This window comes from Onychostruthus taczanowskii, unplaced genomic scaffold (genome assembly GCF_017590055.1).
Source record: "Onychostruthus taczanowskii isolate IOZ18803 unplaced genomic scaffold, ASM1759005v1 scaffold11, whole genome shotgun sequence".
NCBI classification, from domain to species: Eukaryota; Metazoa; Chordata; class Aves; order Passeriformes; family Passeridae; genus Onychostruthus; species Onychostruthus taczanowskii.
The window spans coordinates 5,189,410-5,216,781 of record NW_024497629.1 but is presented as its reverse complement, the minus strand read 5'-3'; the positions used below and the strand labels follow the sequence as shown (position 1 = coordinate 5,216,781).

The following is a 27,372-nucleotide window of genomic DNA, read 5'->3' as shown; positions in this document are numbered from 1 at the left end:
GGCCCTTGGTCTGAGTTCAAGGCAGCAGAATTACCACAGCTCTCTTTGAACTGCTTTTTGCTCTCTTTATCCTCTGTTCACCCACAAAGATTTATTACCCTTGAGATACATCAGGTTGACACTAATAGGAGATGAAGCTTTTTGGCGAGGGGGTAGAGATCCTCTCTCAAAGCCCAGTCAGTCCTTGACCTTCCTGCTTAGACTTTTTTCAGCATTGCAGTTCTGTTGAAATGTTATGTTTTGCAGATACCACTAGCAATTAAACAAAGACCACCATCTCATTCTACATGGCTGCCAGGCAGCTGTCAGATATTAATGACTGGAGTTTGCTATGAGCAGAGCTGGATTAAAAGGGGTGACCTACATGTGAAAGACTTTGTATCTCATTTCCTCAAGCTATTCACCCCTAGACTTCTTTGAAATGTAATGCTGTTTCCTGGCTTGCTCTTATTAATCACGTTTACTGGTGTCTGCCTGCTTTAGTCAGTAAAATGTCTGGGATTGATATTTCATGGTCCTCTTTCTTGGATCACACACAATTTCTGCCCATCCTAATTTTTATTCACTCTTGTTGACCTTAAGAGATCTAGAAACTGGATAATAAACCAGGAGTAAGAAGATCAAAGCTTTCTACATCTAGGTCACTTCTAATAATCCAGTGGTGGTCATTAGAGCATATGCTTAGCAGCCGATGTAAATTCTTTCAATCCCTCTCCTTGTGGTCACAAAATAAAATGTGGCTTTGGTTGATTGGCACTTTTGTTGACTTCAGAGGGAGTTTGGCTAATTAAGAACAAATCTATGAGCAAGGCATCTATTCAGGATTTGACCCTGGTTTAGTAAGCTGCTTGACCGCTGTTGTTTCTGTAAGATGGGAACCAAATGAAGAATCCAGTGTTGAAAAATTAAGATGCTCCAGGCTGTCAGTACAGTTTAGACCTGCTTTGCCATGTGCTTCCATTCAGGGGGAAGATTGCTGGTGTGGGGGTCCTACAGAAAGCCTGCAGCTGCTGCATGTTTCCAGAGAACACTGAAGAAATAAAGGTTCTAGGCAAAGATCCAAAGCAGGGATGTTGCCAGGGTTCAGCCTGTGTTTCAATCCGCTAGCATACAAATTTTCCAGACAGACTGGTTCAGCAATTGAGGTGGTTCCACCCCAGCTCCTGGACAGAGCATGTGACACATGACACATACACGTGTGAGAGGCAGCACTCAGTGCTGCATAGCTGCTGCCAGACACCAGATGCCATGAAGGAACAGAGAAATGCTTTGAATTTTGTCGTGCATGCTTTTGGAAGGAGAGTGATGTTATTAGCAGCAAGATTGTCTCCTGAAATGGAAATACATAATTCAGTTTGTGGTTCAGTTAGTTCTATTAAAACTTTGTCTTTATTTCTGCTGTCAAAATATATTTAGAACAAAACCTTCAAGTTGAAGGCAGGAAAGGATAAATTGCTTTTATCAAGTTAAACTGAAAAGAGATGATGGTGGCAGGGGCTTTTGAAGTACAGCAGTGCTGTTGCCTCCTTGCATCCCCTCTCCAGGCAGGGAAGGACATGCCCACAGGATTTTGATGCAAGCTAAGGAACATGGGGCAACCTTCCTTCCAGTGTCATAAATGCTTCCAGTGAAAATGGTTGCTATTTGCAGGGCCCCAGAGCTCTGCCAGTTCCCTGAAGCTTCTTGGGATGCTGCCTAGCTTTTAGCAGCCCAGAAGTGTTGAGCAGCATCAGATGCTGGTATGAAACTGGCCCCCCACTGTGGGAGCTCCTGGAAGATCCTTCACACTTCATACTCTCCCTCACCTTTGGACAATCTTTAAGTAAAGCTGAAAACCTGGCATTAAACAGTGTGATGGAAAGCAATGAATGGCACAGTATTCAAATGTAAATGACTAAGTAAATGGCTGGGACTTGTTCAGAAACATAGCACAGACATAAAAGCCTCATCTTAGCTCATCCGTTGGCTTTGGCATTTGTTACTAATGCCTAAAACCAAAAACCAACCTTTCCGTGGAGAATTTGGAAGAAGATCAGATTCATGATCCAAAGTATTTGGAAACCAAGATCTCACCTGCTTTACATGGAAACTGTAATTCCTGGGCTTTTCAGAGCAGCCAGAAATTTGCCTTCCCTCTCAGTAGAGTGCTATTTGCTTTCATGGCTTGAGAGCTGTAGATGATTCAGATGTGATAATTGTTTCCAGTATCCAAATTCAAAAAATGCTGTTTCTCGTAGTTGTGTTTGGACTTCTCAGTAATCTTCCAGGGGAAGAGTTACGTGCTTCCACACCACACAGTGTGGATAGCAGGTGGCTCCTCCCAATGTCTGAATGTTGTGTAACTGATGTCTGTATGTTGTATAACTGATTAGCACTGAAACCACGAGCTTTGCACCTTCTGGCATCAGTCCTGGGCATATTGTTCATGTGCTCTTTGACTGCAGTGCATGGGCAGCCACCCTGGTGCTCCTGGTATGTGTTATACAGGCTGTGCCTCACTGGGGACTCAGTCTGCAAAGGCAGGATGATCCTTTATCTGGGAATTTGAATTTTCATAATGCCTACTTAAATTCTATGCTGTTTTCACCTTATAGTCCCAAGCAGATGGATCCAAAAAATAATAAAGTGATAGGTCAGGTATAAAAGCTGGTAGATAGCTTATTTATGTGTGATCCCATGAGCTCATTTGTTTTGTTGCTTGGCTTTGCAGGTTCTCTGGTGTCCACCCATGTGCGTAGGTTGTGGGATTAGATCGATGCCAGCAAAGCACTTTGGGATCACTCAGAGTTCTGTAGGTGTGAAAACAGCTCTTTTTTAAATTGAAAACCTGTTATTAAGTACACATCTTACAAATTGGCACAGCTGGCTGCATCTACAGATTGTTGTCTCTCCTGAGACAATGGGAATGTTGATATCTGTCAGGGGAAAAGCACAAACTGGTTTGCTGTGACTAGAAAATGTACATTGTCCTCTTGTGAAAACACAGCTCTGCTGCAAGGGAAACAGCCAAGGATACATTTCGCTTGGAAAGTCAACATATTCTGCCACTCTATAATTATAGCTCAGGTTAGTTGTTGCTGTAGACTGACATCTCAATGTGCTCACAGGACAACACAACCAGACCTTTCCCATTTATGTACACAGGGTAGGGAAAAAACAGCCTTTTTTTCCCCTTGGCTCTGCAGTCATCCTGGATTTTAGTCTCTTCATGAGCATGCTGAACTGTCATTGTATTGCTGTGACAGCTTCACTTGTATTTCAGCTTCATGACAGGTCTCAAACATGTGATGCCGTGGCCTCAAATTTACATCGCACTCAAGCTTCAGCACCACACCATCCCTTTCTCTCCCTGTAATTTCAGATCAGCACATGAAATAGGTAGTTGCAGATTGCAGATATTTGTGCATGTTACTGGACATGCAACAGGACTGTTGTTCATTGGTAAATCTGGAAGAACTATAGGTGCATCATCAGTTTAGTACAGAATGAGGAAAGAACACTTTTTATTTCAGCTGAGAATTAAAATCCTACTCTTCACTGAGATATTCATGTATTCAGCCTGTAGTCATGCAAATCTTCCTAACCCCAAGAAATCCCAAAGTTCTCACCTGGAATGGGATTTGGGTCGTGCCTACATTGGGCTTTATAACCCACCTTGTGATTTATCACCCCGCTGAGGCAGCATGTCTCTCCATTGAGCAAAGAGCATTGAACTGGCCTTTGTTGGGCTAAATGGGCCAAACCATTTAAACACAACAAGTCACAGAAATATTTTTTCGGTGAACAGTGCTAGCAGAAGAAAAGAGGGTTCATTCCCAGATGAGATGTGTAGGTCCTGTGCCACCAGTTGGATACCAGGACTTTTCCACAGCTGAGAGAGTGTCCAAAATGGACTGAATGAGGGAAGCCAGATTTAAACATTTTTTAGGGTAGGGCTGGAAAAAGTATTGATGCTGACTGCAGTAGAAGTGATTAAATTTGAGACCTTCTCTCTCTGCCAGCGGGGCTTTATTTAGATTGAATTCAGACAATTTTCTTCATGAATAATCTGGACAGCTGTGAAAAATCTACCTTTTCAGTGCTTGCTTTGAGTGTACGCTCACTGTTTCCCAAATGATGAGAGCCAAAACCTTGACTCAAGGAGTCTCTAGCTGGCAGAGTTCTGTGAAAATGTCATTCAGCTCTGGGAGCTTCCAAAGAGCTGGCAGTGTGCTGACATTCTAACAGGAGAGGCTGGGCCATTGGAGGTGAAGGCTCCTGCCAACACTTGTGCAAGAAAGGAAGAGCTGAGCTACCTCAGAAAGCAGTCTCTGATTGACATTCATAGATTTCCAAGAATTAAAGTACTGTTCCTAACCACTAACGGTGTCTTCTTGGGTGAGTGCTTAAAATGTTGAATTTGAGAGCTCTGGAGCTGTGGTTTTAGGATTTTTCCTTCTTTCTCATGCAGTGTCTGTTCCCAGGGTCATAGCAGATGATGTTGCTAAATCTGCCCTGGCAGCTGGACTGGGTATCCCCTGGGCTCCATCCCAGGTACAGCAAGAAATGCCAGTGTTGTGATTTTTAGTTGGACCCTAGACCCCAGTCTGGCACATAAGCACCGCAAAGTATTGCTACACATTAGCTTGGTAGGCTATAGTTTTTCTTGAGACATGTCCTGTCCATGTTTCAAGTTTCTTCTCTCCTATTTTCTAACAGGGACTAGACACAGTTCTCCTGTGTTTCTTGTTCAGACAGTGTTTGTTACTTCCTCAGAGACTGGCTGCTTTGTAGAAGGTCATTTTCTGGGCATATTTCACCCTTAGGTGTTTGGATGCCACTGAGGAAGGATGCAAAGAATTTTGAGATTTCTATATGAAAAAAATCTGATTGTAACTTTAGTTATGAAGATGTTGTCACCTCTTCATAAAGATCTCATGCTATAAGATGGAGGAGGTTGCCCTTTTTTGTAAGAACATGAACTCTAAAGCAGCTGAAATGCCAGCCCTGTCATATATTTTTAAATAAGATGTCACATGGTGTCTCTGTGAAACTCATTGCAATCTAGAGACAGCTGCCATAAGAGAGTGGTTGTTCATTGAATGTCTCTTACAAATGGGTTATTAAATGTTTAGAGTCTTTGACCTCTAAAATCCTTTGATCATCAAGAAGACTCTAAGATAGGGGAGTGTGTTGAGAAAATGCAATAGAGGAGGAAATTCATAAAATCCCCCCTGCTGGAGAAAAGGCCTCTTACATCTGTGAAATAGCAAATGCAAGAATGCTTTCTCATTTAATTCTCATCTTCTTGTGACATTGGTTTTGATGTTTTTCATTTGTTTGAGAATTTAACACCTTTCTAGAATAAACACATTACATTTTATCCTTAATTGCATCTGGTATGAAATGTGTGTCCATCAAGTGTAAAGTATGCATTGTTACTGTGCCTCTAGGAACAATTTGTCTCTAGAGAGCGTTATGTGCAGTCAGCTCTCAGAGGAGATACAAAAGAACTTGTGCGTGTCCGGAGCCAGGCTGTGTCCCTCAGCTGTAAACTTTAAAAGGATGCTTTGGGAACTGGCTTCACCAAGAACAGTGATCCTGGGAGGCTCCCTCTGGCAAGCATAAACCAGAATCCTTTTGGAAAGCAGTTGGTAGCATAATAGGTTGGCTGTGATTACACTGTTTATTGTTCAACCATTAATGTCTATACAGCTTTTTAATCATCTTCATTGACTCTGGGGTACAAGAATATTAAGGAAGATACGGTGTGCTGCTCTCACAAGACAGGAGAGTGAACTTCTCTGAAGGCACATATGACTAAGCAAACCTCCTTTGAGTTCTCACCCCCGTACTGAACTCTTTTTTTGCCATTATTGTTGCTTTGTGTTCTTGTGTGCTTGCTAAGGACTGAGTAGCTGTTGTTGTGTATTCATGAAACCCTAAAATCTGATTTATTTAACATGTTTACCAGAATACTTGGAGGGGGTGGAGGAACAGAAATCTATTACTCATAATCATTAATCAGCATGGAAAAGTAAAAGTTGCTCCCCAGTGTGAGATGGTTGCTATAATTATAGTGCTGGGCAGTATAAATTGCATCATTCTACATTTTTGAACGTGTTTTTGAGGTAATGTTTTTTAATGGGAAACATTGATTATGAAACATCCCTCTAGGTACGCTTTGCCATGTTTATAAATAGATCTTGCATTTTGCTGCTTGCAATTTTATTTAGTTGGACTTCCAGGTTTTTAGAGGGGTTTTTTTTTGTAAAAATGATGGGGATAATTCAAATAGATCTGACTTTGAACAGAAATTTCATTCACCACTCCAGTGAAGATGTCAGTTTTACATTTGTCAGGCTCAGGATTCATCACTGAAGTGATGCAGGGATCTTCAGCTGGTCTGGTGCACAGAGGGAAACTTAATCCAAAGGAAAACATGTAGCTACACTAAGCTTCTGTGATAAATAAAGCAGCAAAGAATCAACATCGGGAAGTGTATTGCTTAAGTGCTTTTTGTTGTGTCTTCCTTACAGATGACTCCCAATTATGTTTTGAAACTTTGGGCACTGTAATGATGTCAAATAGTGCATGCAATGAGATATCCTGGTTTTGGAAGAATGGGCATGGATAGTAGGTTTTTTTAAGCAGGCACATTGATGCTTTTTTCATGAGTATAGTCCTTCGCATTTTTTAGAAAAAGATAATTTTTAATTAAAGGTAACTCATCGTCTGCAGATTTTAGAATTTGTCTTATACTATCCCCTTTTATGGTCTTACTGCATTCTAGTGTTAAGCTTTTCATAGACTAAGTATATAAATAACTAAAAAATCTTGAAGGAACCAAGTGACAGGTAAGCCCATTGCTGGTTGACTTTTCTGTAACAGAAGAGGTTACTCTAATCATAGGTTTTTTTTGCATCAGTGGTAGTTTAATCATGCACTGAAGGATTTAAGGTTATATCAGCAGGCAAATGCAGGAGAGGAGGCAGTCTTGCCTCTCATTTGCAGTGCTCTAAGTCAACAAACATCATGTTCCAGTTCATAGTTTAGGATTATGGATTTCCCTAAAATGAGCCCTTGTGATCCTGTCTGCTACCTGGAAGAATGGATAAACCCATAGTAACCCACTGGAAGCTGATAATACAAAGTTACCCTGATAAAAAGTTACTGAGGAAACAGAACCTGTGGGTAATTTTCCCTCTCTGAAGATCCACTTCATGGAATATCACAAAAATCTGCATTCCCCAAGAGCTGATTGGAGTTGATTGGAATGAAATCTGGGATGAACTCTATCCTGTGGCATGACACTGTCTTCTTTAGCTGGCCTGTTCCCTAAAAAGGAGACACCTTTGGGAACCATCTAGTACTGAGTATCACTAGTATCAATATCCACATTTTGTCTCCATTGGCTGAGCACAGCCAGTACCAGCACAGCAACAGCATGTTCAGGGAGATGGCATCTCTTTGTGAAAGCAAGCACTTATGCACATGGCCCACAGGGAGGTTTTCTACATCTCTTTCTACAGAAAGAAAAGAACACACATGATAGAAAAAATGAATTGTATATTATGAGCATTTTCCCTTCTTGCACCATTTTACACAAGGCACAAGAGTGTGATGCTCCTTTTTATGATTCCAGATATCCTTTGAAAGTCTATGTTCAAGACACCTTCCCCTGAGGGGAGCTGGTCTGTGAGGCTGAAGCCAAGTGTACCTGAGAGCTCTCACTGCTGGAATACCTGTGGTTTATTCTAGGTCTGCCCGTGCAGCTTCTTAATTACCAGGAGGTGACACAATGGGTTGCACCATTCCTGTCTTCTTTCCCACCCTTGTGAAAATCCTTTCAAGTCACAAATAAATGTCTTCCAGCCTCCTTGCACTGTATTTTCCCGTTTCTTACATGTTGAGCTTTAGGTGTTATCCAAACTGCTCAAGCAAGATTCCTAGATACTGTGACTATCAATAACAGCAATAATAACACGTGGAACTGCAAATGTGCACTTCATGTAAATAAAAGTGGGTTTTCTTAAACATCAGTGAGTTCAACAGTATTGTCCCATTTCTAAACAAGAACTGATTTAGTCCATCCCCTTGATGTATGTCTCTATAGATATACACAAACAGATTCTCTAGGTGTATATATAGGTATAGATGCATGATCCTTTGCAACAGAATGCTGGTACTTCAAGGTTTTTATATCCTGTTGGGCTTGTAAGTCTTGGCCTTGACCTTTGAAAGGGTTTATGTTACTTGAGAAGGATAGAGATGGACAAAAATGCATTACCTTGGAAAGCTGTCTTCTTAAAACTGCACAGTGGGAAAAGAGTCTCTTTTTATTAATTTTAGTCTTCATAAGAACAGAATTGGAAGGGTTACAGAGGGATGAATCTCATAGGTCAGGCTGTACAGAATTTTTGCAAGGCTACCTGAAAACCTATCTGCTCTCAGCTGCATTGCAGAAGAAAAGCTTTAAGACACACCTTGCAGCAATTAAAAATGCAGGCCTGATGTTAAATTATTCAAGACTTCATTTCAGTACAGTTCCTCTGTGAATTGTTGGATTGCTTTCAAACTCAATACTGAAAATAAAAGTCAATAGGATATGCTTAGGGACAACAGGGAAAAAATGACCACACCAAGCTGTTGCCCGCCTGTCTCTTCTGTATTATGTCAACTATTGCTGCTTTTGCTGCCATCCAACTCTCCCCTTTTGGGGTCCATTCCATTCTCTTACCTATTCTCCCTTTTGAGAAGTATCAGTTCTCTGATAGGCCCAGCTACAGCCATTTTCCTTCTCTCTCTTCAGTTTCCTTCCTGCAGTACCAGGCTATAACAACTCCATATGTAGAGGAATTTTAGGAGGACACATTACATAAGTATATGAGACAGTCAGATATTTCAGGCACAAGTATTTTTTTCTGTAGTTCCATCTGTATATTCATGAGTTGGCTGTCTCAGACTTTAGTGACTCGTGTTTCAAATCCCTTTTTGGCTGGAAATGGCACTTACTGATGCTTCTATAGCCCTGTTCTTCTGGGAAATTTGCACGAAGGACTCCACAACACAGCAGGCATAGCATTCAAGTTAATACTCTGAACCTTGGGAACTAAAATTCACTGGGAAAAAAATGTCTCTTTCAGAAATGAAAAGAAGTCAGATGATCTTTACTGGAGGGGGGAGGAAAAAAAGGAGGGGAAAAAAAAGGATATATCCCAGTGTATCCTCCATTTGGTGTGTTCCCAGATTCCTGGAGAGATAACATGGTGTCAAGAAAACTGAAGCTGTAATTAGGGCAGGACAGAGCCACAAGACAGCAGGATCCTGATAGCCCTGTGCTGTCGCTGACCTTGGGGTAGTGGAAGACTGTGCCAAACTTAAAATAAATAAAGTGTTCCAGTACTACTGCTCAGTTAAGGAAGATCAAAGAGAAATAACATTTAATCAGTGGTAGTTGTGGTGTTAAGCACTAGCAGTACTAATTGTTTTGATGAGAATTCTCCCTGAAGATTTTTTTTTTATTAGCACTGAGTAATAGCTGAGCTGCTAGTGTATTGACCTATAGCACTACCACAGCTCAATTAAGTTTCTTATTGTCCAAATCTAATCAGAGAAAAGCTGGGATTGAAAATCGATTCATTTCCTGCTAGTTAATGACTAATTCCCCACAAATGTGAATATAAAGATTAACTTTTCACGTTGAGTGTTTTTTTAAGAGGTAGACCCTGCCAGATGAGTGTTTGTGGAGAAGAAGCATGGCTCCTCTTTGCCCATCCATCTTCCTCCAATCTCTTGGTATATTCTAGCCATTTACAGTCTTCTATTAGCTTGTGGTCTGTGCTTATTACTCTGGTCCCTTAACTCATGCCTTACACAACTGAAGGAACTGCTATTGATAACTCATGGTCAGCTCCTAAATTCTCAAAGATTTCTTCTCCATATTCTTCAAATGAGCATTTCTGTGGTGGTTAAAAGACCTGCAACACAGAGCAGCTTGGTCCTTAACCATAATGTGAGGGGCTAGGCACAGTCTTTGAGGTCTAGGTGAGACACAAATTGCTGATCCCACTAGAAGTTACATTTCTTGGTTCATCTAAATACTTCTTCTGTATGTAAAGAACTAACAGCTGTTCATAAACCTCCATGTGTCTCTGCATGCACGTGTGTTCACAGCACTAAAGCTACTGAGCAGAGACATGAGCAAACATCCATGAGGTTTGGCAGCTCTCCCCAGCTCTTGCCAGCTCTGTGTCTTCCACTGCTGCAGCACCTGAAATCATCACAAATCTTTTTTTGTATTTATCCTCCATGTGCACCTCTGAGGTGGGGACAGCTCACAGATTTACACATGGAGAACTGAGTCCTGGATCTAAAGACACATTTAGATTTAGATTCTTCCACGTGATTATCTGCTCCAGAGGCTCAGCCCTGTGGTTTAGCTGCTGCTAGAACTACAGACCCACAGCTGTGCATGGTCCCTTCTCCTTGGGACCCTCTGGCAGGCTGAAGGCAGGTGTCTGAGATATTTCTGCCTTAGGTGGGATATTTCTACCTTACACTACAGATGTGGTAGAGACTGCAGCAGTCAGGTCTCTTCCAGAACAAGGACAGACGTGTGGCTGTGTCTTTTTGTGTTCTTTAGTTCTGCCCTTGCTACATGAGTTTTCATTTTTACAAAGAGGTGGTGGCAGGGACAGGCTGCAGCCCTGCAGGTCACCCTGGTACCAGAGAGGCACAGCCTTCCCAGCAGGTCCTGGCAGTCACAGCCTGGATTCCTCTTCCTCTTCTGTTGCCTTAATAGAACTGCAAGGTACAGTGCATTGGAGTAAATTTCAATTATTTTTTTTCCTAAAGGAGACAGCTAAAGAGTAATCTTTTTTCTTATCTCATCAACTCCTGTGTTGTGCTGCTGGCAGGAATCCAGAACTTCATCTTGGAAAATTAGTGAGGAGAAATGTTCTCCCCATTATCATCCCCATCGTCCCCAGTGAGCTCAGTTCTGAGGAGCTGTAAGACCAGGCTAGACCAACAGCTAACTGCATCTGGGTTCAACTTTAAGAGGTTTCCTATTAAAAGATACCTGTCTGAGCTTCCAAAAGCAGCCAAACTTTCTGATTCTCAAAGTCATCTTGTTCTTCACTTACAAAGACAGTGTGGATGCTTAGCAGACTTACAAAATAAAACACTAATAAAGTGGATAAGAAGGGTAGGTAACTCCTTCCTAAACCATAACAGCATCAAATGTTTAAGGTTTTTCCCATGAAAGCCAACTGCTTGGCTTGTTTGTATGTGCTGACCCTTGACAGTGGTTGTTCTGCTCCTTGCATTGGCTGTGCCCCCTCATTCCCCTTCCCTGCTTCAGCTCTCAGCAGAGTTGGTGGTGCTGAGCCCCAGATGGGCTCTGGTAGGGGAATCAGAGCTGCTTCTTCCATCCTCTCCAAGCCTGGGGTACAGAAGCCCTGTGCCATCTCCTGCTTTTCCACCTCCAGCTCCCACACCAGCTCTGGAAGCTGTGACCTTACATCAGTGACAGAGTTGTCACCTGGGCATGTGTAGGCAGAGTGCCCTGCTTTCTGTACACTAGTGAAATTCTAGTTTTCTCTATTTTATAGCAGAATTTCCCTGTTAATAGAAATTCATCCCAATATCCCATGATAAAACAACATGTGGAAAACAAAGCACTACTCAGGCCAGTCTATAGATTCACTCTACCCCATCCTATTAAGCATGGAGAGACCTTTTCTTTCCTAACCCCTTCCTATCATGGGGGAATTTGGGGAAGTCGATTTGGGTTTTTTTTTCTTTAACCATGCTAAAATTTTGTTTTAGCCACGTGCTAAAATTTTAGCCATATGCTTTAGCATATGCTTCCTGCTTTTGCATTAATTCCCTCCCAAAGATGATCTGAATTAATTGATCACTAGGTTGCCTGTGAACAGCATCACTTCAAAGAGGCTAAAGCAGCTGCAGCCAAGCAGATAAATATTTCCAGGTATTTGATCAGTTTCCCCAAGAGTTATGTACAATTTGTAGGTGTTATTCGCTAGATATGCTGATTCCAGGCCTGATTGAATGCCCCCATACACCAGAAATGTGTCCAGAAACACAATGGGAGCTAAGAATCTGAAAGAAAATCCTCATACAAAATTTAGAAGCAGATTAAATGAATTTTCTTAAATCTTCCTATTACTTTTCTTAATTGGCAGTTGACTGTAGGGATAACACTTTGTTCACACCCCAGCATGTTGATCTAACTGATTAGAAAATACACAGACCAAGCAAGAAATGAATCCTAGAATGGTTTGGGTTGAAAGGAGCCTTATAGATCATCTAGTTCCAGCCTCCTGGGATGGGCAGGGACACCTTTCTCTAGACCAGGGAGGCCTTTCACTAGATGAGGCTAGAGAAGCAGAAACAAAGGAATGAGCAGTGTTGGGTCACCCATGGAACTGGCTGGTATAGTTTGTCTTGATTTTTGGAGGAAAAGGCTAAACCAGTGCTGGTGCATGGAGTGCCCTTTTCAGTGGCAGGTTGCAGTAGATGGGAACTCATTGCTTTCATATGTGGATTGATCACCTGGTCAAGGCTTTGCATGGAGCACTGAAAATCCCAGTTGTGTTTCTTTACTTTTTTTCTGAACTATTCACTGAGCTCATGCAAGAGGCAAACTAAACCACCCTCCTCATGTTCCCTCTGACAAAAACTTGGTGTTTCTCTTTCCTGAGATCCCTGTCTCCCATTGCCATTTGGCTTAGGCTGCTCTGAAAGTAATTAAAGCCTGAGCCTTTATACTTTGCTAAGGCCTCACTGTGTTTTAATAGTCAAACAATGTTTTACCAGAGCTGGCATCTTTTGCTCTGTAATTGTTTTAGTTTTCTTTATTTCATGTCTTATTTATGAATAGTTTCAAAACAGGCCAATGGAAATCTTCAAGTAGGTTTTTAAACAAGTTTTGACAATGTTTTTGGGTTGTTCTGAGCTAAAAATAATACACATCAGCAGGTACAGACTGGAGAACAGTGCCTTCAGTCCCTAAAGGACATTTTCCTGCATTTACTCCCTACAGGAAGACAAATAGGAAGAAAAATTAAAACCAGGTAACAGTTCCATTTGATGCTGTAAAGGCCAAGACTTAGCTGAGCAGTGCCACTATCTTCTTCACCTCAAAAAAGAAAAAAAAGCATGGTCTTGTCTGTGATAAAAAAAAATTAGAAGGATGTTTTTCTAACTGCTAATGAGGCTAATGGTTTGACCAGCAAAGAGGTAGGCACAGCTTGCAGATGCTCCTTCAGTGGGAGACTGAAAAATATGTTCTAGAACAACTTAAAAATGGTTTTCAGGATCTCCAGCCACTGACCCAACCTAATTCTCCACTTTGTTCTTGGACTCCTACATGTTTTTGGGTGTCTGACACTTCTTCACCTTTTGTGTAGGCTTGCTTTTCCATTGTACTTTCATTCTTTGGTCTCACCAGTATGTTTGCACCATTTCTGTATTTTGGTTTTCTGGGCAATGAAAAGAACAGTCTCAGTTCCCTCCAGTTATTTACCTTTCTTTTATGGAGACTGTACAGTGACAGTCACAGGAACAGAGAGATCAGGCAGCATCCTCAGCAGCAGTCAGTTCTGAGAAAAAGTACTTGGAAAGACTGTAAAATTTTGAAGTGTTTTGTTGTGTTACACATGTGTCACATGACAGTGTCATCAGCACAGATTTAAAAAGCAAAAGATTTGTCCTTTCAGCTTTGAACAGCCAGCAAACTCTCAAGAATAAAAGGTGGGGGACATGGAATTCATGGCGGAATACAGGCCATGAGAGCCAATTCTTAACCTCTCAGCAGGGGACTGAGAAGGGCACATTCTACACATGTACATAAAATTAAATATCACCTATGTTAACATTCGGACCTGGAACAGGAATTAGAGGGGGAGCTGGGTCATGGGCAAGTGGAAGCAATGAGGAACCTGAAAATAACATTCAGGTTTTGGATAACATTGTTCTGACCCTGAATGCCAGGCTGTGAGCCCAAGGAGCCTTCCCATGGAGGGAGCTCTCCTTGCTTTTAGAAAAGGTTGAGGTTGTCACTAGAAGAACAATTGAGCAAGGTCTGGTAACTGCAGCCACTGAAATCCTGAGTTGTATCAGAGAACCCAAATATCTTTGTATCTGTTGATGAGCCCAACCATGATCATTTTTAATGGCCAGAAAGCAGAAAGTACAGAAGGATCTGCAGCAGCACCTCAACCTCTCCATCAGTGATGATTATCAAAACAGAAATAAGGTTGGATTGAGTACAGGCACAGAAGTTACATTTTCAGGAGGAGACAATAACAAATGCTCTTTCAGAGAAAACAGAAAGTTGAAAAGAAACTTTCAGGTTGAGGTCCCTGTGACAACACAGCAGTGACTCCTGACAAGTTCCACATGGCCACATAGTGCAAGCAGCTGGCTGAGCTCTAAGTTTTGCATTTTTAAGGCAAGACACAGCTCTGGATGGGGAAATGGAAAATTGTAAAATGCAGCTCCATTTCAGCTGCCACTGAAGACTTTCCTTCAAGCTTATATTATAAATGCAGTACTTAATAAGAATTGGAATTTTAAAAAGAACAAAATAAGATGGCTCTCATGGAGAGTAATGCATGTTTATATTTTAGGAGCAGGAAAACCTCCATGAAATTGTGCTGGGAATATAATAACAATCATTGTTTGTGTATGGTCCCTGCACTGCAATAGGACTTTAGCACTGGTTTAAAACTCCCTTTCTTTAGGGATGTGTTTTCTTGAGTCTGGCCCACAGAAATAACAACTACCTGCTCATAAACCATACACTTCCTGAGGGGAAAATATATCAGCTGAAAACCTACATGTTATAGTCATTTAAAATACTCTGTTAAGCTACAGTCAATTGCAGTGTTCACTGAAGGATATTAGGATATTAAACATGAAAAGCATTGCACTATACTGTTTAACTGAATCTGTTTTCATCTTGTGTACTTGAATGCTGGTTTGCAGAATGGAACATATGTTCATGTGGGTTTTTTATGCTACATGTGGATTACTTTTTTTAAAATAAATGAAGTTATATAACAACAATCCTACACATATACTTGTTTGCAATATGTCAAGGGCTGGTTAAAATTCTCTTAGAATGCATCCTAGCTTCTTTATTTCATAGTCAGAGAATATTACACACAATCAACCATTTACACTCAAAATCATTTTAAGAGTCATCTACTTAATTTAACTTTAAAGTAGCATTATATATATTTGTATTATAGCTTGTGGAAACTTGAGCAATTTTTATAGAAATAAGTTTTTAATAATCATTCCAGTAAGGGAACCTTACATTGCAGATCCTCAGTTTCCCACAAAGCTCACCAGCCACTCTTTATAAATGCCTCACTTTGGTGTTCTGCAGTCACATGCACAGCTCTCTTCTTTGCATTAACACAGTTCTATATATTATTTTATTTTGCAGTTCTTTCCATATGGAGATGCTTCTAAGTTTGCCCAGCACGCCTTCCGAACCTTTGATAAAAACGGAGATGGGACCATCGACTTCAGAGAGTTCATTTGTGCCCTGTCCATCACCTCACGAGGCAGTTTTGAGCAAAAGCTGAACTGGGCCTTCAACATGTACGACTTGGATGGTGATGGTAAAATTACAAGAGTGGAAATGCTGGAAATTATAGAGGTGAGATCAATATGACACTCAAAAACATCACAATGTTAATAAAATTTGATTCCTTGTTCCCACAGACTTTAGATTTTAGGCTCACCAGAGGCTGTACAGTACATTAAGTGCACATTACAGACGTTAATCCTGCATTGACTGGTGCCCAAGTGGTACAAGCACACTAACGTGTTTGTTAATAGATTTAATCTTGGAGAATTGCAAAGAGTACATATGTGCATATAAGCTTTTAAATATCCTGAGATTTTTTTTTCCCCTGATGAATGGATTAATCACAAGAACAGCACAGGATTTACAAAGCCCATCTCAGTCACTTGACACCCATGAAATTATTGAACTGTAGCTGAAGTAGCTGAAGCCTTACTGGAGATTAACTTCAGATGATTACAGAAATTTACAGGGACAACAACACTCTATTTTAAGTGAGCTCTCACAGATGGGCTTTAAGAAGACCACAACTTGTAAGAGGAAGGATAAAGTTTATCACCTTCGTCATCTGCCGGCAACTTGCCACAGCAGTTAATACCAGATTGTGCCCTCATGTACACACAGAAACCTACTGAAGGGTGGTGACTTCTAAAACAAATTGTTCAGAATTTATGTGAAATATTTTAACTGAACAATTGACTCAGAGAGTAAGTTACAAGAGTTTTACATTGTGAAACAGGAAGCCAAAGAAATTCATTCTGGGATGCAAAATGTAACCATCAAAATAAACCTACATCTAAAGAAAGTAAAATATATTCTTCCTTGTTTTAAGTATCTGGATTTTGGATCCTAAGAAAGCAAAAACCCCACACCAATCTTTAGAGAAACTTGCAATCATTTTATGCTTAGAACATATTTCCAGAATTTGATCACATGAAAAACTTAGATTGAATTTCATGTTGAATTTTCCATTTGGTTTCTTTCCAAAGGCCATCTACAAAATGGTGGGCACTGTGATAATGATGAAAATGAATGAGGATGGTCTGACGCCTGAGCAACGGGTAGACAAGATCTTCAGTAAGATGGATAAGAACAAAGACGATCAGATCACACTGGATGAGTTCAAAGAAGCTGCAAAGAGTGATCCGTCCATTGTATTACTCCTGCAGTGTGACATTCAAAAATGAGCTTGTGTACGACGCGTCATAGACTGCACAGAAGTTTAATGTTCCATTCAGTTTGCAGCTATTTCCACACACACAAAAATTTGCTTGGACTACCTATAAATGGACTTGCTTCTTGTGTTTGAAACACTTGTGTGCATGAGAATGTCATTTGCTAAAGAATTTTAAAAGTATATATTATAAAAATAAACTGCCACAACGTGACGTGTGCAATGTCATTTCATAACAACCCTCTTCCTCTGAATCCTGTGCAGCAGGCCTGTGCTGCAGTGAATTATATTATTTATTGTTCATGTTTTACTGATGCTAGCTCTGTGTCTCCTAGACTGAGTAATGTTAGTGACACTGAATTCCCATGGTAATGTTAACTGTTTATTATAAATCATGTCACCATTCTGCTGTAAAGTAGTACTGGACAGACAGGAGGGAAGAGCTTCTCGGCTCCCAAGTCTGATCCACACGTGCTTGTATTGTCAGTGGATATAAATGTACTTCATTTGCATGCCTTTTAGGTTTGCCTTAATTCTTACCTCATTTGCATCCCTTCAATCTGGAAAGAGCTATGTCAGAGGAATGCAGTATATTAAAAAAAAAAAGAAAATCCTGCTAAAATTAACCCTTTAATTAAGAATATATATAAATATATATATATATAATGTTTAAAATATTGTTTTATTGCAAGTTTAAAGGTTTTATTGGAAGTGTATTGATCTTTGCCAGAATTTTCAAAAGCTTCCACAGAGGTTGCAATATATATGTCCCAAAATAAATTTATAACATTTGACCTTTTCCCCTAATTCTTATTTCATGTCTTCAGCATGGTAATAAAAAAAGAAAAAGTTCAATCTCTTTAATTATCTGTCACTGCACACTGGGAAATATGTATTTCATTACTGAAGCATGAAGAAAACTACTTTACACTCACTCACTAGAAGAGTCATATTATACAAAACCAAAAGTTGTAGTTCTTGTATTTAAGACTGGAGCAGCTGTTGATGCTCTAAGATGCTACTGCTAAGATTTACCAGCACAGCTACTAAACCTGTGCTGATTTTTAAGCTGTGTAAGTGAAATACAGTTTATTTGCTCGGCCTAAACCTGGTTTTTAATGTTTTTCCCTCCTGAAGTCAGAGACTTCTCTCTTACCATCTGACACTAAACTACTCTGTGTTTAATATAAACAGACATGATGTTAAAAATCACTACTGATACATTAACCATGAAGTATGATGATAAAGGAGGAATAGTGAGGAGAACCAACTTCCTCTTCAGTTCTATGTGCACAAATCAAGTTTCTCTCTATCCTGTGACAAATTCTGCACAGTCCTGGAAAAGAATGAAGAACTATCAGACTGCAGAAATTGCAGATGAAAAACCTTCCTATGCCCCATTTCCCTGATGCTTTAAACAGGTGGTTTCTTGCTGGATTAAAAAAAAAAAAAAAAAAAAAAAAAAAAGCAATCTGAACACCTTACAATTGCATGTTTGATATTTCTTCCTTACCTTATGAAGAAACAAGACCGTACATTTAATAGCTAAAAATCAACCAATAAAACATGACACAAACCAAATAATTCTCTGTATTTTCAAATTTAAAAAGCAAAGCTCATCTCAAAATTAAAGGGAAAAGAAAACAAGCAACAAAAAGCATTTTAAAACAGCTTGTTAAGATTTGTGGTGGGTGGGGATCAGAGAATCGATGGCTGCCAAAACCAAAGCCATACTGTCATTTTTGGGTTGCTTTGTATTCCAAACAGCAAAACCAGAAATGTCAACTACATTTTCTACACCAGAATTGTACTTAGGCTACACGTATAATAGTCTGAGCAAATAAGGGAGGAGTGTACTTCATGCATTTGGCATAACTTAAAATACACATTCTAGAAATTCCATACTTCTGAGAATGATATGCCCACATTGAATACTTCTCAGATTTTATGCCTCTGGTTTACATACATGAGAAGCAATTTCTCATTCTGTGTTTCCCTGCACATTGAATTTATGTGTCTAGACAGGCTCCATTTACTTTAGTGCAGCATTAAGCAATGCACTCCCACCCAAAATGACCAACAACTCAAAAACACAGTCAAACTCAAAAATGCAGCATCAGCACTGCAATCTTCTCTCTAGGTAGCCACTACATTAAACTCTGTATTTAAAGAACCAAGAATATGATCGTTTTGAGACCTTAGTAGGATCACTGCAAAAATAAGTGCATCCATGCAAGGGCTTCAGTAATTGTTTATTCAGAATTAATTCTCCACTATGAAAATATGCTTATAATAATTATATAGTTAGGAACACATCTTCATCAAGTACAGTGGTAGATTAGAATAAATTCAAAGTACTGATTTGAACAAAAGACCAGAATTGTTGCCATGTCCTCCAATATTTCAAGTAAGTCTATAAAAGCTTGGGAGAAAACTGAAGTGTTAGCTCAGTAGGCATGCATTAATTTTCCTTAATTTCTTTTCTCCACACAACTCATTATAGAAGACTAATGAAGATAAATGCTTTACTCTTTCCTGCCTCTGCACCCTTGCCATTTTTGGGTTTTTTTTGGATACTGAAGAGAATCAGTAGGAAATAATGCAATGCCGTTTTATCTCATACTATAAAAAGGTCTAAAACCTACTCCAATTTCATCATAAAATCGAGTCAAGCTTGACATGTAGCTCATGGTCATGTCCTAGAATCAAAGAATGGTTTGGGTTGAAAGGGACCATAAGGATAATTCAGTTCCAACCCCCTGCAGGCACATCTTGCATTAAAACAGGTTGCCCAGGGCCCCGTCCAGCCTGATCTTGAGCACTTCCAGAGATGGGGTGTCCAAAACTTCTTTGGGCAACCTATTCCAATGCTTTATCACCCTCACAATAAAGATTTATTCCTAATATCTAATCTAAATCTAATATCTGTCAGTTTAAAGCCACCCTCCCTTGTCCTGTCACTGCAGGCCCTAGTAAAAAAATCCCTCTCCAGTTCTCTTGTAGCCCTTTTAAGTACTGGAAGGTGCCATGAGGTCTTTCTGGAGCCTTCTCAACACTCAACAGTCACAACTCTCAGTTTGTCTCCACAGCAGAGGTTCTCCTGCCCTCTGAGAATCTTTGTGGCCTCCTCTAATTCTGCTTCAACAGGTCCATGCTCTTCCAATGCAGAGGACCCCAGAGCTGGGGACAGTACTCCAGGCAGGATCTCACAACAGCAGAGTAGAGCAGTAGAACCACCTCCCTCGACCTGCTGGTTCCAGACAAGTTTTGCCAAGCATGCACTTTGTAAGGTGCCCCCCAGTATCTTCACATAATCCTAAAGGTGTAAGTACCTTGAATTACAGAATTGTTCAGATGGGCAAGAACCTTCATAGGTCTCTTGCCCAGCTCCCTGCTTGAAGGAGATGCAGGAGTCTATTCAACAGACTCCAAAAACTTCCAAGGACAGAGATTTTACAGCCTGTTTGTGTAACATGCTCAAATACCTCTTACCTTCATCATGAACAATCCTTACTGGTTTGCTGAGCCAGAACCTTCCCATTTCAGTGGATGACCTCTGTCTGTCTCTTGCAGCATGCACATTAACAAAAAGCCTGGTCCTCTCTGTCAGTAACCTCCTCACAGCCGCTGGCATTACCCTGGGCTGCCCGAGGTCTGCCAGGAGAGGGAAACAGACTCAGTGCCTGGTGAAGAAGAGCACAAAAAGATCCCTTCAGCCCCAGCTGTACCTGTGCAGCAGTGGAAGCTTCCCCAGTTGTGGATGACACGTAGAGCTCGTTCCCCTGCAGCTGCTGGATCACGGAACCGGCTGTCAGAGGCCTCTGGACAGCCAGGAGTGCTGAGGGCAGAGGCAGCTCTGCAGGTCACAGGAGTGCCTGATGCCTGAGAGGCTGGGGCTGACAAAAGCTCTTTTGCAGAAGGTGTGCTGTGGTTGAGGAGCTGTCACCAGGTGAAGGGGCTTCAGGAGGAAGTGAACAGGCTATGTGGTATTCGAGTGAACAAGTGAGATAGGTTATTTAGGGATGCCACAGTATCAAGACTCCCAGGAGTCTTGAACCTCCATTGTAGTGGAGAAGCAGGTGGACTCAGAACCCTGCAGGGTAATTAGTCAAGGGCCTTTTAGTCAAGGGTCTGCTCAAGATGAAGGCTGGAAGCAGGTCACTCCACATGCTGGGAGGAGGTTCCTCCTCCTCCTGGAAACATGTAGAACTGGAACCTTCTGCAACAAGTATGAGGCTCTGGAACAGGGCCAGATGATGAGGTGGGCAAAGGACCTACTGGGACACAGGGCCCTCCTAAAGCAACACCTCCTGTACCCTGCATCATGACCTCTGATAACACAAAAAGAAGGGCAGCAGTAATAGGAAACTCCCTCTAAGGTGAGGGAGGTGAGGGACAGCCTGATATGAACACCAGACCCAACTCATGGGGAATTCTGCTGGCTCCCAGAGGCATGGGTAAGAGAAATTACTGGAAAACTCTCCAGTCTAGCAATGCCCTCTGATTATTATCCACTATTGGTTCTTCAAGACAGCAGTGATGAAAAAGCAAAGAGAATTCCAAGGACAATCAAAAGAGACTTCAGGACTTTGGGTTGAAGGTTGAAGCATCAGAAGCACATGTAGCAATTTCCATAATACTTTTGGTAACAACGAATATTGACAGGAATAGGCAGATCCACCAGGTCAACACATATCTCCAAAAAATTTTTTTTTTTTTTTTACCATGGGATGTTCTATTGAACACCTGCTCTACTGACACCTGATGAGATGCACTGAGGGGAGGGTGGGGAAGAGCTCTAGCACAGGAGCCAGCAGGGCTCATTGACAGAAATTGGAAGGCGAAAAGGAACAACACCAGGCTTGCCTCTGGGGAGCAATGGCATGGTATGCAAGAACTTGAGAAAACTAATGGGATCCCTCCATCTCCTTCAGGTTTGTTGGCTGCAAAGCACCACAGCTGAAATTGTTTCTACACTAATACACAAAGCACGAGGAACAAGACCATCTCAAGCCTTTGGTCCAGCCCCAGAGATTTGATATCACTGGTGTAGTGAAACTGTGGGCTTAGTCCTGTGATTGGAGTGCCCTGTTGGTCACAGGCCCTTCAGGAGGGATGGGCAGGGCAGCAGTGGCCGGGGTGGCATTGTAAGCCATGCAGGGATGGAATGTACAGAGCCTACAGTTGGCAATGGCACAGTTGCAAGCCTCTAAGAATCAAAGGAAATACAAATAATGCAATGTCACCTTGGGAATCTACTATAGACCAGGATGATGACATTGAGGAATGGCTCTCTGAGGAACTAAGGGACACTTCCAGCTCAGCTGCCCTTCTCCTTATGCAGGACTTCAACTTGCCACAAGTCACTGGGAACATAACACAGCTGATGGGTCCCTTACAACTCAGAATTTTTTAATGGATCCATGATTCTGTAAGGTGTATTTCCTTCAAGTCTTACCTAGCTTCCGTATTTTAAAGAAACCTACAAGTTTAATACTGTGCTGCGACTGAAAACAAATTACGCTATAAAGTCAAGTTAAAACTGACACTGTGATAAGGTTTTATTGAGGAACTGCTATTCAGTAAAAAAGTGCAGAAACTGTTGAATGTCGTTCTCTGAGTAGTCTCAATGGCTCTTGTAGCCATGTAACATCAAACAACAACAAAAAAATCCCCCAAAACAATGACAAAAAAGATATGCAGCTGAACTCTAAGAAGTGGGGTTTTTTTGAAGTTGCCAAAAATTTCAAGTTCCTGGAGAAAAAAAAAAGAACAGGAGAAGAAAAAAAGGTTAATTTGAATGAGTTTGAAAAATCTGGTTCTTCTTTCTCCCTCTTATCCCCAATAAATGCTTGTAGTATCTAAACAAATCAAGTTTAAGTACTCTGGTCCCAGGGAAATGGGGAAGGGGAAAGAGGGCAGGCAGACCCAACGAAACACAGCTCTACAATGCTGTATAGAAAAGTTAATGTATTATTTCTCAAAATTCTTATTCTACTTCATTCCTATATATTGGAAAGACTTGTGTCTCTTTAGTTTATTATAATAAAATTAATATTTAGAGATTTATTCTATACCTGGAAACTCAAGAGTGTGTAAGAACCAGTTCACTGGAATGAAGAATCTAGGTTTATAAAGACACAGCTTGCTACATTTTGTAAGCTCATGTCCAAAGACACTCAAACTCATTAAGAAAGGAATGAAAGAACTATTTTCCCGCCAAGATAATATACTACATATAAAATTTTCCGTTTTCTATTTATGCAAGTATAAGTTCTAATAGTTGCTCATATTCACCTACTGTGGTTCCACTGGAAAACAAATGAAACACATTTTACTGCATGTATTAATTACCACACATTTAAGAAATAAAGCATAACTAGGAAGAAAACAGTATTTATAATTTAATGCTAATTTTAAGTGTGTAGAGACACTAAAACATTACCACAAGTATCAGTTCAAACAGTTTATTAAAATATTATTTTATAGTTATACAAAATATATTTCAAAATTTTCAGAAGAAAAATCAGAACAACAGATAAAAAAATTCTACAGTTGGTAGCTAAAAATATCAACAGAACAGTAAAAATTTTCTCCTCATCCAAACTGTGCTTATTCTTCTTCTGTGCACACACAGTAATCTGTTAAAAAATAATTAATAACAATACAGAAATATCTTCCTGAGAGTATCTAACAATTTATCATCTATTTTAGAATCAGGAAGCAATAATTTTACACATATTATTACACATTTATCCTCAATATAATACCATATTCATACAGAGATACTTATTGATCTTCATCTTCATCATTCCTATTTTGGAAATTCAGTGTTCTTTGGTCTCTTGGAGGGTCTGGCATGCGGAGGATTCGAATATGGGGACTCGTAGGCAGAGAACTAAAAATAAAGGATGCATCATTTCAACAGTGTTTCTTCTCCAAGAATTTTAGTACTTCCATTTGATTCTTTACACTACATATTTTCCTTTAAATAACACCACCTTTTTTCTTTGTCAGTTTTAAAAAACGTAACATGAGGTGAAGTTTGGGCTTCACTGAACTGATCCTGGGCCCGAGTAGAATAAAATCTTGAGGTAATGACAAGCACGCATTTCAGTCATGTGATTTCTAACAATTAGACTGCCTTAACTAGAGAAAAGGTTATTTTACCAAAATCTCCAAATGAACAAATGATGGAATACAAGTAAGGATTTGCCTTACAGATACTGAAGTACCATACACTATACACACATGTAATCAATCCCAACATACTGAGATAATTTACTAAACATAAATTCACATGGCTTCTCCACTGATTATTATAAATGGATTTTTCCTGAAGTTGCCCCTGTATTTTTCTTAAATTTAATGTTTGCTGAACATGAAACATGGAACAATATAACAAATTCAAACTGAACTTGAATTACTAATTTTTTCAACAGTAACCATGCAAAAAAATCCTGTGTGTTTACTAGTTTCAGAAACTCTCCACAAAAGCATTTCCACTGAAATAACAACAGATACCACTACTCTACTTTTTATATACTTTAGTGAGGGAAGACAATTAGGAATAAATCAACTTCTTTTTGAAGACTGCTTTAATCACCTCTTAAGCTTCACTAGATGCACTGGGTTAATAAGACAGGAGCTGCCTGCACAAGGTTAGAGACATGACTGTCCCCTTAAACTGGGAATGGCTCTACCAGGGTTTATATAGAGGTTTTGAAAGAATTTTGAACCACTAGATGGCAAATTTAAAACATGAAAACATGGTATAAGCTATGACTCTCTAGATCAGCAACACTAAAACCTAGAAAATAAAATCAACTCAAATCACTAACCCCTTTAAAGTAGTATAGTATTAACAGAAAACAAATCCTGTCTTTCGTTATTTTTGGGAGAGGAGAGGGACATACAAAGCTAAGCTAAGAAGAGCCTGCCTGACAAAAGAAAACATTTCTAAAAGTTGTTATTTCAGATAAACTGATTCAAGTCCCACTGAATGACCATTATGTTAAAAAAACTCTTTAAATTCACAGAACTGCTTCATTTTTTATGTTCTACTGCAACAAACAGCAGAATTTCTTTCTCTTCACATTCAACTTTTTCAAATACACTCCTTGCAAGAGAACTCCCTCGCAATTCTTGTATCCTGAAATAAACCACAAGAGTATTACCTCATGCTCAGGGGGGTGAACAAAATGAACTGTCGATGCCGCTGAAAATCAGCTCTCTCCAGAATCATGTCGATGGCAATTCTTCTGTTAACCATATCCTAAAGACAAAAGATTTGTCAGGTAGTGGTACTGACAGTAATAAATACATTAGAAAGCATGATTCTAGAAAACCTACCAGAATTAACTGCTATACAGTTAAGGCTGACTAAAGAAAATGTCTAAATAAGACTAATAAAAACTAAGAAAACCTGGAGAAACATTAGGGTCAAAATTTGAAAGCTACAAATTATAGCCTGGGAACTTCTTAGACTCTACTTTTCAGCAAACATGGGCAATGGAAAGCTTCTGTCAGAAAAATCACACATTCATTTACTTATAGTGTTTTTCTATCATCTTTGATGTACATACAGTACTTCTTACTTTATTGGTATGCTGAGGTGAACTGTACTTTAGCAGAATAATGTTTCCTGTAAAATCCTGCCTGAAAAATCACCTGAAAGGATTTAAGGGCTCCATGAAACCTATGATATTATGGAACTTGTTTTTATTAGGTTTATTATTGTTATTATCATTATTACTATTTTGAATGGAACCTTATGCATTAGGCTTACTGAAAAGGATGTGCAATAAGAAGCTGTTACTAGGAGGGACCAACAAAGCTCTACGGCTGTGTACTGTTCTTCATGAAAGCAGAGATCTCCCACAAAAACACACCGTGGAGTCCTCATGTGGTGGGGCTCTGTGACTACACCAGGAGTAACTACAGAACGTGTGTGTACAACAGTACTGGCACTGTGGTGGAAAGACAAATTGTGGGGAATAATTTATGGAACAGATGACATGCAAGCTCTTTGCAAGGCCTACACTTCTGAGTATCCATCATTTTCTGGGAAGATGGATAAACTTCTGTACAACTAACTTTTAAAAGAGGATCTAAGATTTGAAAGTTGGCTGAAAAACGACTGCTTCACTACCTTAGATGCATACTGTCCTTTTTGAAATTCTTTAAGAGAAACTGTATTATCTTTGTTCCCTCTAAGTGATTCCTAGTAAGTAAATGATTGATGAAGACAGGACACTGAGACAAAATTAAATAAGGCAGTATCAAAACTTTGTCTCACAGAAGTAAATATTTTCTCAAACTCATACCACCCTGCATATTTAATAAGGAGGAAATAAATCTTCAAAAAAAAGAAAATAAATTTCAATATGAGTTAGTGGCCTGTCCAGGGAAGCTGTACACAAAAATACGATTTATCAGTTTTAGCAAACGTTAGTATTTATTGGTCATTATTCTGCATTACAACATTTTGGAAACATTCTCCTAGCTGAAGTATGAGTTTCTGTAAAATGAGCAGCAACAGTGAACCCAGCTGCTACATCTGCTCTGAAAAAACCCACACTGATCTCAAAATTGGAGAAATCAAAGTACATGCAAAGCCCAGAATGTCCCAGCAATATGCAGAGGCAAACTCTGACAAACACAGTACCAGCTGATTTCTTGGTTTTGTGCTGAACAATGGTTTGAACACATAAATTAACAGAAAGGCTCATATTTCCGAATACAAACTTCAGAAACAAAATAAGCTTCATATGACACCAAACAAAGTGAGTAAGATCCCTAACAAATTTTCTTTTGGGGGATTTTGATTTTGGTTTGGGGGCTTTTTATAATTTACAGTTAACTACAGTGGTTTAAAATCTAATCTAATTTAAATTTAAATCTAATCAAATACAAGTAACAATCCAACTATTTTGCTAATTTATACAAATCAGAATGGAAGATACAGTTTAAGTTTAAACTATACCATGTAGACATCAAATTCATCCATGCATCTGAAAGGAGATTCAGAAATGTTCCACAGAGAAAGAATGAAACAAACTGTGGAGAAGGAACGTTCACCTCCTGATAAGGATCTCAGATCACTACGGGCAGCTTTTTCTTCCTCTCGAGGCTGAACCTTAAAATAAAAATATTGGAGCAATTTTTAAATCTGAGATGAGGACATACTAACAGAACCATAATTTTAATAGCAAACACATTCTACATGAACAGAGATCACTTGAAAACACTTTTCTGCATTTCACTGTAATTGTCATTCTGGAATGGGATGGCTCCTAATCATTTAGTAACATATTTCTAGGATCACTGCAACTTCTTCTATCACAATCATACACACTGAACAGATTGAACGACTGTGCCAGAGTTTTGTTATTCAAATCTCTATTTCTAGTAGCTGTTACACAGTGTTTAATAAATGTCAACATAAATGTTTACATAACAGTAAAATTCCATGGTTACTGGGTACAATAGAAAAGCAGGTAATTGATTTACAGAATTTTAAATGAGGAAGGGATTCTTTCCATGGAATACATGAAACACTGGGAACAGCCATTTGGTTACATTGATTATGATG

General features: G+C 39.7%; 2 protein-coding genes across 4 annotated transcripts in view; one reads left to right on the top strand and one right to left on the bottom strand.

Moving 5' to 3' along the window:
- VSNL1 (visinin like 1) overlaps window positions 1-17,629 on the top strand; it is an 85,185-nt gene extending 67,556 nt beyond the window's left edge. The window contains exons 3-4 of the mRNA XM_041420331.1: window positions 15,461-15,676; window positions 16,594-17,629. Coding sequence (XP_041276265.1) covers window positions 15,461-15,676; window positions 16,594-16,791 — 414 coding nt within the window. The 3' untranslated portion in view covers window positions 16,792-17,629. The remainder of the gene's footprint in view (window positions 1-15,460; window positions 15,677-16,593) is intronic.
- Window positions 17,630-22,415: 4,786 nt separating this feature from the next.
- SMC6 (structural maintenance of chromosomes 6) overlaps window positions 22,416-27,372 on the bottom strand; it is a 39,928-nt gene continuing 34,971 nt past the window's right edge. For 2 of the 3 annotated variants that reach the window (XM_041421595.1, XM_041421587.1), the window contains 3 exons: window positions 26,764-26,916; window positions 24,956-25,053; window positions 23,232-23,676 (listed from right to left, as the gene is read on the bottom strand). In XM_041421595.1, the coding sequence (XP_041277529.1) occupies window positions 23,568-23,676; window positions 24,956-25,053; window positions 26,764-26,916 (360 nt within the window). In that variant the 3' untranslated portion in view covers window positions 23,232-23,567. Of the gene's footprint in view, window positions 22,533-23,231; window positions 23,677-24,955; window positions 25,054-26,763; window positions 26,917-27,372 lie in introns of those variants that run through there. The other variant, XM_041421603.1, reaches the window with a different exon arrangement.